Here is a 17,201-nt window from a genome sequence, read left to right as displayed (position 1 = left end):
TCTAGGTCAGATTGCATTGTTTTGCTCAATGAAATCACTTAACAATGAAAACATTTCCAAACATCAGTTTCTAAAATGCTATCTCCATAGCACAAGTTTCTTTTGAAAATCAGCTACATTCTCACTCCTTGTTTAAATTTGTCACTTTCACCCTTATGACGTATCCTGTTTTTTGAACAGTCTGTGAAGTAGCCTACTACTGGCAGCCACTTTTCTTCACAGAGGTGGGTCAACATATTTGGAAGTCTCGTCTTTTTGTAAAAGAAAAATCTGCAACTCCTCTTTAAGTTCAGCTTCTTGAAGACCTTTGTCACAAGATAATCACTAAGCAGCAGATTTTTCATGGTCAAGCACCTGTTTGAGCAACAGTTACACTGACATTTTTTCCATAAAACATGTTCTTTATTGTTGAGAGTATATCAACTCCAGTACGTCTTTCTGGTAGTGATTCAGAAAAAGTTCTGTGTATGCTATTATCAAAGTATAACCTAACATACACCATAGGCTGAGATGTATTTGAAATGTGTGGTCTCATCCACCTGTATGCCAAACCTACCACACTGACTAATTTGTCCTAACAGTTATTTACTCAAATCTCCAGCAGTATGTGCTTGTCTTCTGATGGTACTTGCTGACAAAGGAGTGCACTTCAGTTTGACACCATCTTTTTCTTCATGCATTATTTTCAACCATTTTTACCACTGCAGGAAGATCGAGTGTTTCCTCAATGGTTTGTGGCTTTTTGTGTCTTGCTACTAAGTAAGATATTTCAAAAGATACTGCCAAAGATTTGTCATAGGATTTAGTGAAATGACGTAAAGGTTGTGGATTCAATAACATGTGACTTGAAATGCTACTGAAAATAATTGTAGAGGCTTGTTTTCATGTTCTGGATGCTTAGTTTCTAATTTTAAAAAAATGTTTTGCTAACTGCAATTCCTTCATACTATCGCTAGATAATATATCAAAGCATAATAAACACTCAGGGTGAGGTTCTTTGTTAATAAGAGTGGATGTAAATCCATATTTCAAATAGTTTTCTTGATATTTTCAATTTTCTGGCCTATTTTTCTTTGAAAAGATTATCTCTGTTTACTTTATAATGCAGCAGATGAAGAGCTTATACCACAGTAGAAGTGCCTGCTCTGCCTTGTTCTTGTTTGCTCATGTTAGCATTATAAGCCATATTTTCAGTCTGTGGTTTCTTTGGCGGAGTCTTTTTATACTGCTCCTCCGTTTTGTGAGCGGTAGCCCAGTTAAAGCTAGACAATATGGTCTATAAATCCACTTAACAGGGCATACGTAAACTGCAATATGCTATAAATGGGTGAAGGAACAAGGATGATAGGTTTGTCATCTCCATGTCTCCGTGTTTCTTTGATCATCCATGTGACCCTCCTCTGGACTCACTCTAATGGGACAATGTCCTTCTTGTGTTGGGGGCCCCAGAGCTGAACACAGTGCTCCAGGTGGGGTCTCACGAGAGCAGAGTAGAGATGGAGGATTGCCTCCCTTGCCTTGCTGGCCATGCTGCTTTTGATGCAGGTCAGGATACGGTTGGTTTCTAGGCTGCAAGTGCACATTGACAGGTCACATTGAGCTTCTCATCAACCACCATCCCCCAGTCCTTCTCAGAGCTGGTCTCAATCTCCACCCAGAATGTATTTGTGCTTTGGATTGCCCTGACTCAGATGCAGGACACTGCCCTTTGCCTTTGAGTCTCATGAGGTTTTCACAGGCCCACCTCTCAAGCCTGTCAAGGTCCCTTCTGATGGAGGGTCCCTTCCCTCCAACATGTTGACACCAAGCTGTGTGGTGTGGCCATCAGCAAACTTGCTCAGGGTGCACTGAATCCTACTGTCCACATTGCTGACAAAGATGTTAAACACCACCAATCCCAGTGCTGACTCCTAAGGACCACCACTTGTCCATGATCTCCACCTGGACATTGAGCTGTTGACTGCAGCTACTTAGTGTGGCTATCTAGCCAATTCCTTACCCATCAAGCTGTTCATCTCTCACATCCACATCTCCAGTTTAGAGACAAGGATATAATGGAGGACAGTGTTAAATGCTTCTCACGATGTCAGTTACTCTTCCCCATCCACCAATTCTGTAACTACATCATAAATGGCCGCCAGGTTTGTCCAGCATGATCTGCCCTTAGTGTATCCATGTTGGCTGTCACCAGTCACCTCTTTATTTTCCATGTGACTTAGCACAGTTTCCATGAGGATCTGCTCCGTGATCTGGCCAGGCACAGAGGTGAGACTGATGACCCTGTACATCCCCAGGTCTTCCTTTTTTCCCTTTTTAAAAATGGAGTTATGTTTCTCCTCTTCTAATCCATGTAAACTTCACCAGACTGCCATGACTTCTCAAATGTGATGGAAGGTAGCTTAGCACCTTCACTGGCCAGTTCCTTCAGGACCTGTAGCTATATCTCATCAAACACCATAGACTTGTGGTCCTTTAGGTTCCTTAGCTGGTCTCGAACCTGATCATCTCCTAGAGCACGCAATTCTTTTTTTCTGCCAGTACCTGCCTTTGCCTTTTGGGACCTGGGCTATGTGACTATAGCACTTGCCAATGAAGACTGATGCAAAAATGTCACTGAGTATCTCAGCCTTCTCCATATTCCAAGTAAACCGGTTTCCTTCTAGATAGGCTTCACAACTTCCCTACTTTTCCTTTTATCACTGATGTACCTTCCTTTTAGCACTGATGTACCTTGTTGCCCATGATGTCCATAGCCAAATTTAATTCTAATAGGGCTTTAGCTTTCATAATCTACCCCTAGCTTCTCAGATGATTTGTTCTGTATACCTCTTAGGCTACCTGTCCTTGCTTCAACCCTCTGTAGGCCTTCTTCTGTTTGAGTTTGGCCAGGAGCAGCTTGTTCCTCGATGCAGGCCTCCTGATGTTTTTGCCTGACTTCCTCTTTGCTGGGATATATTGCTCCTGAGCTTGGGGAGGTGATCCTTGAATATTAACTTCTCTTGGGACCCTCATCCATCCAAGGCTTTGTCCAATGGTATTCTACCAAGGAGATCCCTGAAGAGGCCGAAGTCTGCTCTCTCGAAATCCAGGACAGCAGGGTTTTATAAAATATGAATTATGTTGGAAATACGGCATACTCCATAACTTACATGGTGCTGTATAGCATATAATACATTAAGTATAGCATGTTCTATAACTTATTTATTTACGTAGAAATTTCTGAATAGCTGTTGTATTAAAAAGATACAAAATACTTTGTGTGGCAAAATTGCTTGGAAAATCATAGTACTTTAAATCATATGATAATACAGAGTAAGTGAGGTTTTATGGTATTGCAGCTAACAGTTAAAGCTTATTAATGAAAACAGCAATGCAGTAAACAGAAATATTTTTGTAAACAAAGTAAACAAAAAAAGTAAACAGTAAACAAAATATTTAAGTTCTTTTAGTGTTTTAAAATGCTATAAACAGACAAAGAGCAAATGCAGTGCTAATAGAGGAGAGTTTTGTAGTTCAAATCTTTAGACATGAGCAGAGATTCTTGGAATGTGTCTCAGACCATCACAAATATTCTCTTTTCGTCTTCATTACTGTTCTTTTTCTTCCTGTCTGTGCTCAGTTGTTTGTTCTTTGGGCTTACTTCTGTACATCTATTGGATAACATAATTCACTACTGCATACTCATCCACATCTCCATGTACAATTCCACAGTACCACAAAGTGGAGGCAGAAAACTTGAAACTAGGAATATCTAGAATTATGATATCCTTTTCTGTACAGACAGCTTTTTTGAGCCATTATTTTATGATTAGGGATGATCTTTTAAAAATCAAGCTTTGTTGTACCATGTACACACATAGTGTGTAATGTGGTTTATGTTACTTCCTTAGTAGGAATGAGCTGCTATTGCAAACTCTTTCTGGAATAGGTATGATAATGCTTGTTATAGGGTATAGTTATGACTAAAAAAATAATAAATGGAAGGTTAGTTGTTAGGGGTTATATTTTCATTGTTATCAAATGTAGAAAAAGATATCAAGGAAAATGCTCTTAGAAAATACTTATTTTGTTTGCTTTTAGTTTTGCTTAAATATAAGTGTGTTGGTTTTGGACACAGTTACACAGCTGTAGCTTGTGTGTAAATTAGCGCTGTACTAAGGTATGGAAAATGTGAGATCACAGAATCATTTAGTTGGAAGAGACCTCCAAGATCACCTAGTCCAACCTCTGACCTAACACTAACAAGTCTTCCACTAAACCATATCCTTAAGCTCTACATCTAAACGTCTTTTAAAGACTTCCAGGGATGGTGACTCCACCACTTCCCTGGGCAGCCTGTTCCAATGTCTAACAACCCCTTCAGTAAAGAAGTTCTTCCTAACATCGAACCTAAAACTCCCCTGGTGCAACTTTAGCCCATTCCCCCTCGTCCTGTCACCAGGCACGTGGGAGAATAGACCAACCCCCACCTCACTACAGCCTCCCTTGAGGTACCTATAGAGAGCGATAAGGTCACCCCTGAGCCTCCTCTTCTCCAGGCTGAACAAGCCCAGCTCCCTCAGCCGCTCCTTGTAGGACTTGTTCTCCAGGCCCCTCACCAGCTTCGTCGCCCTTCTCTGCTCAAGCACCTCGATGTCCTTCTTGTAGCGAGGGGCCCAAAACTGAACACAGTACTCGAGGTGCGGCCTCACCAGAGCCGAGTACAGGGGGACGATCACCTCCCTAGCCCTGCTGGTCACGCTGTTCCTGATACAAGCCAGGATGCTGTTGGCCTTCTTGGCCACCTGAGCACACTGCTGGCTCATATTCAGCCGACTATCCACCATCACTCCCAGGTCCTTCTCTGCCTGGCAGCTCTCCAACCACTCATCTCCCAGCCTGTAGCTCTGCTTGGGGTTATTGCGCCCAGGTGCAGGACCCGGCACTTGGCCTTGTTGAACTTCATGCAGTTGACCTCAGCCCATCGGTCCAGCCTATCCAGATCCTCCTGCAGAGCCTCGAGCAGATCGACACACGCACCTAACTTGGTGTCATCTGCAAACTTACTGAGGGTGCACTCGATGCCCTCATCCAGATCATCGATCAAGATATTAAAGAGGACCGGCCCCAGCACCGAGCCCTGGGGGACGCCACTAGTGACTGGCCTCCAACTGGACTTGGCTCCATTCACCACGACTCTTTGGGTCCGGCTATCCAGCCAGTTTCTAACCCAATGAAGCGTGTGCCAGTCCAAGCCAAGAGCAGACAGTTTCTTGAGGAGAATGCTGTGGGAGACAGTGTCAAAAGCCTTGCTGAAGTCAAGGTAGACCACATCCGCAGCCTTTCCCTTATCCACCAAGCATGTCACTTTGTCATAGCAAACGTACTTCAGAGTACACCCAATGTTAGGAGTGTTTTCGTATATAAAATTCCATTTTATCTTCAGAGAAGAAAGGCAATACCCAATGTTTGGGGCATTCTGAAAATGGATATGGCTGTTGTATGTAGTACAGGATTGTAACATTAGAGACTATAGAAAAGCTCATGCGAAAGGAAAAATATACTGTCCTTTAATGTGCTTTTTATGACAAGCAAATTAGCAAAATGTATTCTTGAAAAAATTTGTGTCACTGTTCTTACTTTTAAATTCAATAGTAGCTTAAATATAGTTACTTATTTGTGTGCAAGATTTGAAAACAAATGCAGCTTTAACACCAAATTAGCCTTTTGCCCCTCTTGATAGGTTTATTTCATACTTATTCACACAGTATTTAAGAAATTATTAGTGGAACATGCAGTGAGAGATTTATGTTTACATATGTTTTTTTCTGGAAATGTTGTATGATATTTTGTTCTGAACTTGCTCTTTATTTTAACAAAATTCAAAGTAAAAAATATACAACTACAGATGCAAACTTTCTTACAATAAGCTTTTAAAATGTGAAATTTTGTTTTTATTCAAAGATATTTTTCTTCTAAATCACTTTAATGATGTAACAGTGTAGGAGTTAGTGGTTCATTTCTGGACACCATGAATTCAATTTTCAAAAGAATTTAAGAAATTAAGGAAAGTATTTGAATTCTGTAGAAGTGGAATCACTGTGAATTGTTTTATCATAGGTTCCCCTTGAGACTTATGAAAACTCCCTTTATCATTGTTTCTTATGAGTACATTAAAAAAAAAAACAACCCTGTCCTTCATACAGTTTAAATAATAGATCTCAGTGTACCCCACAGTCTAGATTTTTTAATGTTTTTAAGACTTCAGCTTGGTGGTGTTTAGATTTGTAATGAACCAACTCAGATTTAAGAAAAAATTTTGCTATTATGTACCATCTGTACAGAAACAAAAAGTAATCAAGGAATAGGAGACAGTGCAAATTTAAGTAAAAAATGCATATATTTCATCATAGAAACATAGAATGTCTTGGGTTGGAAGGGATCTTAAAAACTATCCAATTCCAATCCCTTGCCATGGGCAGGGACACCTCCCACCAGACCAGGTTGCTCAAAGCCCCATCCAGCCTGGCCTTAAACACTTTGAGGTACAGGGCATCCACAGCTTCTCAGGGCAACGTGGTCCAGTGCCTCACCACCAAGAATTTCTTCATTACATCTAATCTAAACCTACTATCTTTTAGTTTAAAGCCCTTGTCCTATCACTATCTTCCTGTGCAAAAAGTCACTTTCCATCTTGTTATAAGCCCCCTTTAGGTATTGAAAGGCTGCAATGAGATCTCTCTGGAGCCATATCACCTCCAGTTCTCTTAGATTTTTTTTTTTTTTCATAGGTGTTCCAACTCTCTTGTAGCTCTCTTTTGGACTCATTCTAACAGGTCCACATCCTTCTTGTGCTGGGGACCCAGACCTGGATGCAGCACTCCAGGTGGGACCCCTCAGTGCAGAGGGGAACAATCCCCTCCCTCGGCTTGCTGGCTGCTCCTGTGTTGATGCAGCCCAGGATGCAGTTTGTCTTCTGGTTTGCAAGTTCATACTGCTAGCTCATATTTGGAAAACTATCTATATTAACAAGTGATGACTACAACAGTTTGTTATCTATGGCATTTCTATTTTGATAATGCACCTGCAACTTGACTTAATGTCTCATGAAGCTTATTGATTCATTAATCTCTTTTGGATTTTTAAATGACTAACATAAAGCAGTTTACTCCTGACTATAACCTTAATGTAAAAAAATTAATGTAAAAAAATATTTTTTGGTAAATAAGTTTATTTAAAAGCTCTCAATACATTTTTTAAACCCCATTTTAATTTACTTTTACAAAATTCAACAGATTTTCCTCATTTTCTATAAAAGATTGTAAATTTTTTTCATGTCAAATATGTAACATTCTTAAGACGTTTATTACTACTGATACTATTTTCACTACTCCTATTTTACCTTTTACTTGTATCTTTTACAAGGTTTTGTTGTTTGTTTTTGTGAAATATGTATTTTTTTACTTAAGATCATCTTGAAGTCAGGTAGGAATTCTAGTGTTATATTCATTAACATTATTTAACCCCTTATAGTTACACTGTATCTCTCTTTTACAGATGGACTACCTCAGGTCTACTATTTTGGCCCATGTGGCAAATATAATGCTATGGTGCTAGAACTACTTGGACCTAGTCTTGAAGACTTATTTGACTTGTGTGATAGGAAGTTTTCTCTTAAAACTGTTCTTATGATAGCCATACAGTTGGTAAGTAGAACAGATGTGAATTTGAATGTTCATTAAAGTAATTTAGTCTTCAATGAATTAAATACTCATTTCACTTGCTTAGCATGTTTTAAATTGTTATTTGTGGCTGTGGTACAATTTTAGTAGGAGATTGACTTTATGTCATTTTCACTTGCTTTGTTCTAATTTTTCAAAAATCACTGCATGAATCATTGTCTTCTGAGTCTGTTGCCTAATGACAACCTGAAATCATGGATTTTAGTTTGACATTCACAATTAAAAACACCTTCTTGAAATATAAATAATTGTGATTATGAAAGGAGTTGGAAGCTAGGATTCCTAAGTAGCATAAATATTTAACCTGTGCTTTCTCAGGAACAAAGAGAAAAAATAAAACTCTGGAAATACTAAAATATAACAAAGTTATTCAGTGAAAAACTTGTCAGATTTTTTGAAGTATTTTGTGATTTGGTTTCCAGTAAGACAAGTGTGTGTAATGAAAGGAAGAAACAAGGCTTTGCATGTTTGCCTTGATATAATGTGCTTTAAGTAAATCTTTCTGAAAACTTAAAGGTATTGAGCCTCCAACTCTATAAATAGATATTGATATTGGGTTTATATATATGTTGGTGGAATTCCAGCACTTCTCTTCTACTGGTATAAAGCTTTTATTCCTTTAATATATAGCTGATCTATGTGGAACTTGTTTTTTCACTGTTTTAGTGACATAATTTCTGGTTAATGCAAATGTAAGATATTTAGCTTCTACCACAAGTTCATGTGGCAACCTGAAGCTTAAACTAAACTGTCATTTTTTCGTTTTATTAAAGATTTCTCGTATGGAATATGTCCATTCAAAGAACTTGATATACAGAGATGTTAAGCCTGAAAACTTCTTAATAGGACAACCTGGAAACAAAACCCAGCAAATTATTCATATTATAGATTTTGGTTTGGCAAAGGAGTATATAGATCCAGAAACGAAGCAGCACATACCATATCAAGAACACAAGAGCCTTACAGGAACAGCTAGATACATGAGTATAAATACACATTTAGGAAAAGGTACGTGTGCTTTTAAGTGCAGAAACGAGAATTAGCAGCTGTCATTTGTGTGAAATCATCTTCTTTTCAAGTTGTAATTTTTCTCAATAGTTTGAAGTTTGAAGTACTGTTCAAAATTAGTTTGGACTTGCTAAAATGCTATTTATGGAAGTAAGGTTCTCTGGGTCTCTATTGATCACGATTCTGTCTCAGCAAACATTTATGTTATTTTTGTTAGTTATCCAGAAGAAGAGGTGTATATTTATATTGTAACATCCTCACATTAGAAGTATGCTTTGGAGAAAATAAAGGTAGATATTGTTGAGAAAGATACACAAGTTAATAGATGGCAGTGATAAGGGTTTTCTATGCTGCCTTGCAAGTTTTTTTGATCCCTTTGAAATGTACTGCCTAGTGGAATAATAGGAGTTCCCATTTTCATGCAGATTTTTTAATTTTAATGGTTATTAATGAGGCTTTGTCAGAGTAGCTAAATATTAAGCTTCTGTTGCAAATGTGATGGACTAAGGAAATTACAAGATATATATGGAGATAAATAATTTTCATTGAAGGAATAAATTTACCTGGAAAAAGGTGCATGAGCATACAAGGCAGTCTTTGTTTATCCCAGTTGTGTAGAGGATTTCTAATGACAATAGGTCTGACATCTTTGAATTTGTGTAAACCAGTAGCATATAATTTCATGGTAAATAGGTTGCTGTTTGAATCAGTCAGACAGACTGTTACACAGTTTTTATAGTTCATGCTAATATGACAAATGTGATACTGTTCATGTTTTTCTTAGAGTGATAGGGGGTTTAATCAGTAAAATCAAACAAGTTCAGTTAGTGGTGAGCAGCCATAGCTGAGGAAATGATGGTAGATGTTTTGTAGTAGTTTGATTTAATGCATTTTTTATAATACTGTCACATTAGATTCCCTTAAAAGAATAACAGTTATAGGCACATATATTCAGCTTTTATATCTTTCTTCAAAATAGGAAAAAATGAGTTATCTTGTCTATCGGCAATTTTTTAATTTAATCAGTATGGAACTGTTCCACCTGTTAATGCTTTTTTCTTGGTTCCTGCCTCAGTCAAAACATAAATTAGTAAGATCTTTCTAAATTTCTCAGCTATTTATCTGGCTTCCATGAAAATTTAGAGAAAGAATATATGTGTTCCTTTTTCAGTAAATCCCATGGCAAATATAGACCAATATTTACAAAATGTCACTTGACATTACTTTAGGACAGTAAACTTGGTAATTTTGCTCTATCTCTGGGCAAGTTAAAGAAAGTGGAGCTTTTTCAATTAAACAAAAAGTACAAATGTTCCAGAACAGGAGAGAGGAGGACTTAAGTAGGTGATGATGAAAATATATTTTTCTATGGTGACAATTCAAAAAGGTATTGATTTTAAAATGCTAAATATTACTTTATAATTCAAAACATTTCGGATGTTTAACCTGACTTATATCAATGCATTCTTCACAAACAAAGCTGAAATATTTATGATGTGCAAGCAAACTGTAGATCTTGGGTTTTCCCTCCCAATTCCTAAAACATCCTTTGATTTTCTCCATTGCATAGGGAGAAAGAAGCAGGTATATGTATGGCTTTGCTGTATGTTCTTGTGTAAGACTGACAGTGCATGTAAGGTCCCCAGATTATTGGAAGGGTTTGTTATTATTACACATGGAAAGGTTTGGATCGGAAGGGACCTTAAGGCCCATCCAGTTCCAACCCCCTACCATGTGCAGGAGGGACATCTCCCACCAGAGCAGGTTACTCAAAGCCCTACCCAGCCTGGCCTTGAGCACTCCAAGGCTGGGGCATCCACAGCCTCTCTAGGCAGCCTGTGCCAGTGCCTCACCACCCTCATGGTGAAGAGTGTCTTCCTAATACCTAACCTAGATTTATGCACTTTTAGTTTAAAACGATTTTCACCTGTCACTGCACTCGCTGATAAAGAGTCCTTCCCCATCTTTCTTATAAGCCCTTTTAAGTAGTGGAAGGCTTCTAGTAGCATTAGACAATGTCTGAATGGCCACCGCACTCATATCTGGTAAGAGTTATGTTTGGGTACTTTTCCTCTATAATGAAATAACTTACTACACACCTACACAATGCACGTTTTAGAGAAACAGAAGAAGCACTGTTTAATGTTTAGCTGTCTTGTATTTTAATCCTGATTTTGGAGGTGGACTTTTTGTAGATTTTGAAATCTCACTGGCAGTCCCATGTTCTGGGAACATCTTCACAGGATGGCTTACTTCTTTAAATGCATGTTCTAGGGGGAATTTTTAAGAATAAGCTAAATAATAACTGCTTCCCTTTTTAAAGGTGGGAGATTGTGCACTTTTGACCATGTTTTCATTTTCTGTGGCATTGCTTCTGTGGTCAGAATGGGATTAATTAAAGTAAAACACATTTGAGATAATTTCTGCTGGGCATGTGAGACACTGGTGTAATTCTTTGTATTTATACATCAGGAATGCTTGAGCTTAAAGAATATTGTTTGTCAAATATATTTAATTTATAGCACATAGTCAAGTCTTGTGAGAAGCAATTGAGACTTTTGGCTCTGAGTATCATGGAATGTATCTTGCTTGGCTGAGTTTAGCAATTGGTTTTATGTTTAAAGAAACAGTGAAATAACTAGTCTGTCTTTCTGTTCTAAGACTGAAGTTTTCATATGTTAAGTTAATGTGACGGTTTCAACAGTCACTTTGTAGTTGAACAGATGAAATGACACAGGTGAGAACTTTTGCTGGCAAGCAAAAGGTTTTTTTTTGTCATCAGTCTCCCAGATTTCCTTTTCTGTCAATATAAACTGCATCAACTTCTTCACAAGACTGACATGAACAAAAGTTAGTAATGTGCATTTTTGCATATTAAGTGTCTGAAAAATCAATCCACAGATTTAAAAATACAGATTACTGTTTCTGAAGTTTATGGCTTTAGAGATCTTGTTCACATTTTCCATTGCATCATGGCCACTGTGGTTCCTTTAGTTGTTATAGAAGTGTCTGCCAACCCTTGGCAAGTAAAGGAAGAATCCAGTAGGGACTCCAGTAGAAGACTTCCAGTAGAGATTCCAATCATGGAATGGTTGGTGTTGGAAGGGAACTCTGGAGGTCATTTGGTCCAATTGCTTGCTCAGGCTGGGCCATATAGAGCTGAGGACCACGTCCAAACAGCTTTTTGGTATCTCCAGTGGTGAAGACTCTACAGCCTCTCAGGGCAACCTGGTCATGTTTTATTTGATATTTATTAGAGATAATGGTCATTAGTTTATACTCATATTTTATTTTGTTATGGCATGCCAGTTTTTTTTTTCCTTTTTTCTACTTAAATTATTTCCACAAATTCCACAAAGCTATCAAAATAATTACTGAAAACTGGCCTACTAGAACACTTTTTGGCTGTTTTCCCACTTTTGAAATGGAGTACAATATGCCAGCTTTATTTCAGCAAATACGTTAGTGTTTGAAAATGGAAAGAAGCCTATTCTAATGATACAGAAGTATTTACTACAGTGCTATGATATTTTCTGTTTTCACAATAATGGTAAATTCGTTGCTACTCCAGGTCTTGTCAGTGTCAATGTCAGTGGGTTTTGAACTGCCTGATCAGAAGCAGTCTCTTAATTAAAACAGGTAGAATAGCATATTCCTAGCATATACATATAATGAAAGCCCACCCACTCATGCATTGAAAAAAGCATGGTACATGAAACCGCCCTCAAGTCTGCATGCGTTCACATAGTAACTGGATGTGTAAGAAGTAACTGAACTATTGTAAGCTTATCATGTGCTAGATTTACTATTCTTTTCCAAGTAAAGACTTCAAAAATGTCAATGTTTTTAAACCATATTAGAGCCAAAGAGCTTTAAGATTAGTTGCAATATTTTTTCATTTAAGGAATAACAGTGTAAATATTAACATTTTCTTGTAGTATCATGAATATTTTTTACTGAGAACACATTTTAAAATTTATTAATGGTGATTGAATTTCTTAAACATAATTTTTAAACTGTAAATTTCTCAAGGAAGCATTTACTTTGTTTCCCGTGCATGGTATATCAAATTGGTGTCAGTTTAAGAAGATACAACCAATTTTAGAACCAAACAACCTATTTAATCCTTCTTAAATAAGACAACCCTCTTACCCCCAAATCATTTAAGAAAGAAAACCACATAACTTAAAGTTGCTAATTATGGGGAGAATATACCTGATTCTTTAGGGAATTACATGTCTGATGTTAACATATTAACATAATAAAGGACACTTTCTCCTTCAAGTGGAAAGTCTTTTGCATTCTTTAGGTAGAATCTTAAACTCTAGTTGGGTAAACTTACTCTTGTTTAAATGACATGTCTGTTTGAAAATTCTTCCAAATCTTACTTGCATATCGTTAGTAGTCTATACCTCTCAGCAAAGCTGTGGGGAAGAGTAGTTAGGTATATACTGACTCCTCTGGCCATGGTAGCTGTGGCAAAGCTAATAGTCTTTTCAGTAGCTAGTCTTACTTTACTGTGGTATGGCTCCTTCTCACAGGAGTTACACAAATATTTATGCAATTCTTAAACGTAAGTGCAAAAAATTTAGCATGCATATCTGAAATCTTTACAATGGTGTTACTGGGGACTGTAAGTGATTAAACCATGCAAAAGACCACAACCCCGTGTAAAAACTTCTTCAGTTCAAACTCAGAGCAGTGATTCTCCTTGACCCTGGAGGATTTTGTAGGCATTTCTTGGGTGTCAGAGAAGTTTGACCTCTTAAGAGCTCAATCCCCCTCACAATGTCAATGGTCTTGTAGCAAAGCTAATGAATACATTACTGCTGCTTAACTATCCAAGGTTTCAGGTGATCCTTGTGAAAAATAAAAGCCGTTTGAGTAAAGAGGGAGACTGTCATTTTCTTATTCTCTTACAGGTTAATCTCAGTTACACATTTAATTGAACTACAATTACTCTGCATTATTACTTATAAACAAGAAAGCGTGTATTCTCATCACCAAAAATATAGTTTAGGATCCGGATTGTTTACAAGTGTCAAAACAAGTGCGTAGCAATAAGGAGTTTTAAGTGTTTGCATATGTTTAGTTGAAACTAGCACAAAATTGCCAAGACCCAATATTTTGAAGTGTGTATAGAAGGTGATTTATAGTTACCGAGCACTGTGTAGCCAATTATTTCAATTATGTTTTTTCCCCAAACATGCATTTGGTCAAATGTTTGTAGTGGCTTTGTACTACACTGGAAGTTTCTGTCTGGAATAGAAGATACTTTGTCTATGTGAAAAATAATGTGGATTTATTTAGATAATTGTTTGAGGGAAATACAGATATTCTGCAGCCCTTTTCAGCATTTGGTTGGTGCACTTGCTTCTGTAAATTAACTTCTCCTGGGGATAAAATTATTCCATGCTTCTTCAGTTCCCTTCATTTTCAGGAAGGGAGAATGGGATGCCAGAGAATATGGATTCTGTATGGGAGCTAAAAATCTCTATCTGTAAGAGTCCTATGAGTTTTGTATCTGCTGGAAATCTACAATGGTAATTGGGGGATTTCCCTAAATTCAGAAAAATAGTGTACTGGATTGCCGTTTTAATTTATTGGTTAAAAGAAGTGTGGTCAAATGAAGTGGTAATTGCTATAAAATTGGTACATCTAATGGTGTCTGGGGAATGACGAATATCCTTGGTTATATTGGTCTTTTCCTGGTAGTGCTTGATTATTGAAAAGGCAGAGGTTAGTTATCTTACCACGAATGCCTGAGACTCCTGGGAATGAAACAGCTTTGCTCTGTAATGCTAATTGAAAGGCCAAATGAAGAAATTAACGGTAATTTAACAGTAATTATCTTAGGGGAAAAAAGAACGCAACAAAGACAGCAGCAACAGCAACAAAACAAAGAACACCCTTCCTTCAAGCCCCCCTGCCCTTCACTGGTAGGCCCACCCTGTTGTCAGAGCTGTCGTATGTTCTAGATTTAAAATACATTTTCTTAGGACCAGTCTTTTCTGTAATCTAAATCAGCATAAATATTTGTAGATTGGATCAATGATAGTGCATTTCTTAATGTAGTTTTGTTCACAATAAATGTCTGTACTAGCCTGCATTCTAGAGCTTTTTCATAAACTTGAAGAAAAAAATATTTTCTGCAGTTAATGGGCCATAGCCTTTCAGAGCCTAGCAACTCTCACTTGTTACTGATTCAGTTGGGCAGAATGAAATCTTTTTCCAGATCTAGTAGCCCTGTGTGGAAGATTGACTAGTCCTCATCATTGTACCATTGCTGAAACACTGGGGCAGGGCTGTAGAGAGGCAGGCCTAAGAGCTAGTGAGGCTCAAGAACTGATCTTGCATAGATGCAGCAAGTGAAATTTCCATAACCTTTATGGGGTTAATACAAAGCAGTGTGTCTGGCAAACAGAACTAGGGTTAGTGAAGTGTTCAGCTATGACAGAGAAGAAAGGGAATGAACAATGTGGCTTTTGAACAGCAAGTAGGATTGAAGGTTTTGTTGGTTGCTTGCTTTTATGCCAGGATTATTACTCCTAATTTTTCATAATGGAAATGCAGTTCTTTGATTTTCGAGACCTTAATTTGCTTTTATAGCCAATTTAGTAGAATAGCTTCAAAACTGTGTTCTGAGCAGGTATCAGAGCTGTGTTGTCACAGTAAATCACTATGTTTCAAGTGAATTATAATAGTTATTAAATGATATTGCTCAAAATAAGTATCTCTGAAATACAAAAAATACTAAAATTTGTGGTTCTTTGATCTCAGTTTATTTTTGGATAAGGGTAATAAGTAATATGAGATGAATAACTTTTTCTTTGTAAAGAAAACCTGGAAACCTACAGTTATATGAAACAGTGCTTCTAATACAAAATGATTTGAGATTCTAATTGTCCAAGATTCAGACTTACCAAATGCTAGATAATTTCCTTTGCTCAAGTAAAGGTATAACTGAAAACAGTTTGCTTAAAGCCCACATTATTCTTAATGCAACAATATGGCATACAATGCATTTATTATAAAATTGGCAGAATTTCATTTTTAAACATAACGATTTTGTTCATGAGGGGATGCCATTCTTTCCCTCAAAGTATGCTATTGTGTGGAATTATATCATTTTGAACAAGATTAGAAACTTTGGGTGATAAGTTTCGAATCTACAGGATTTGACTCTACCTACGGGACATGTAGGTGTGTCACTTGCCATCTGCTTAGTGATTATATTAAGGAACCTGAGCATTGCATAGACTCCTGCAGTCATTCCTGGCAGCTAAAAACATGTTTTTTGATCCAAACAGATCAGAAAGTTTCTGCTGTTTCAGCATTCCTATAGGAAGCAGTAAAACTTTCTTTGGAGGAAGGAGTGTGGTGTTTATAATAGGCACATACTAAGACTGAAATGTCTTATTTGTCCTGTTATGGTTACTTTACCATGTAGGCTAAGAAGAGGTAATTTCTGGAGATAGCCTGAGGAATGAGGTTCTAGTTTTTATTAAAATCAACCTATTTGAGTCAAGACTTATGTGTAGCTTGTAAACTAAATAATGGGTATTAGTTTCTGACTAATTTAGCTGGCTTCAGGTGACCTCTCCTCCTTGAGGGAGAGAGACTGTGCCCTAACATCTTGTGGTTTTGTTATCTTATGATCATATTACAACAAGTCCTCTCGATCTCATTAATTTGTTATGCACTGGGATCAGCAAATATCAGCAACTCTTCCTCCAGCTGATGCGTGAAATCCTTTTGTTTTCCAGCTTGTCCACTGCTCAGTTTTTCTGGCTTGCAAAAGCTCTTTCTCTAACCATAGCAATAAAAACCTTGGCTTTCTAGTTTGGCAGGATTATCTTGAAAATTTTAATTCCTGAGAAAGGATATTTGACTACTATTTTAAGTTAAAGTTATGACCAAAGAACTCAAATTAGTTCTAAATAATAATCCCTCTTCAGTATAAAATATAAAACAAACAACGACAAACAAAAAAAAAGTCACCACCAAAACCTTTCCCATAGCAGAATCTAGAGGGCATTATGAACACAAATGGCACATCCTTGAAATAGTTACTGTGGAACTGTTCTACAGAAGTATCTCAAACTGCCCAAAGCTGATTCAAAAAACATCTTGATGAGAAATCATTTCAGGACAAGAATTGAAAGTTGCTCCTTTTTTAGAGATAGCCCTCAGTGAAGTAACAATTGCTCATAATGTATACGTTTATTGTTGTTGATGTTTTTCACAAAGAGCTTAATTTTTCATCAGTGTAACCTGTAGAAGTTATTGCAAAAAGGAATAACTTTATTATCTATCAGTGAAGACCAAGTAGAACTTTCCAGATTTATTTTTGTGAGCCATACTTTGGTGTTGTTCATAGGTGGGTCATAGGTTGCACACTTGCAACATTTTTGTATGCTTTGCCAGCATTTTCTTGCAGCCACAGAACTGATTTACATAATTCACGCACTG

At 37.3% G+C, this 17,201-nt stretch overlaps 1 protein-coding gene across 11 annotated transcripts in view; it reads left to right on the top strand.

Moving 5' to 3' along the window:
* CSNK1G3 (casein kinase 1 gamma 3) overlaps positions 1-17,201 on the top strand; it is a 73,248-nt gene that overhangs the window by 33,735 nt on the left and 22,312 nt on the right. For all 11 annotated transcript variants that reach the window (XM_084504036.1, XM_084504045.1, XM_084504044.1 and 8 more), the window contains 2 exons: positions 7,537-7,685; positions 8,495-8,729. In XM_084504036.1, coding sequence (XP_084360162.1) covers positions 7,537-7,685; positions 8,495-8,729 — 384 coding nt within the window. The remainder of the gene's footprint in view (positions 1-7,536; positions 7,686-8,494; positions 8,730-17,201) is intronic.

This window comes from Aythya ferina (genome assembly GCF_964211825.1).
Source record: "Aythya ferina genome assembly, chromosome: Z".
Taxonomy (NCBI): domain Eukaryota; kingdom Metazoa; phylum Chordata; class Aves; order Anseriformes; family Anatidae; genus Aythya; species Aythya ferina.
The sequence above is the reverse complement of the archived record's forward strand: the minus strand, read 5'-3'. Positions and strand labels throughout refer to the sequence as shown.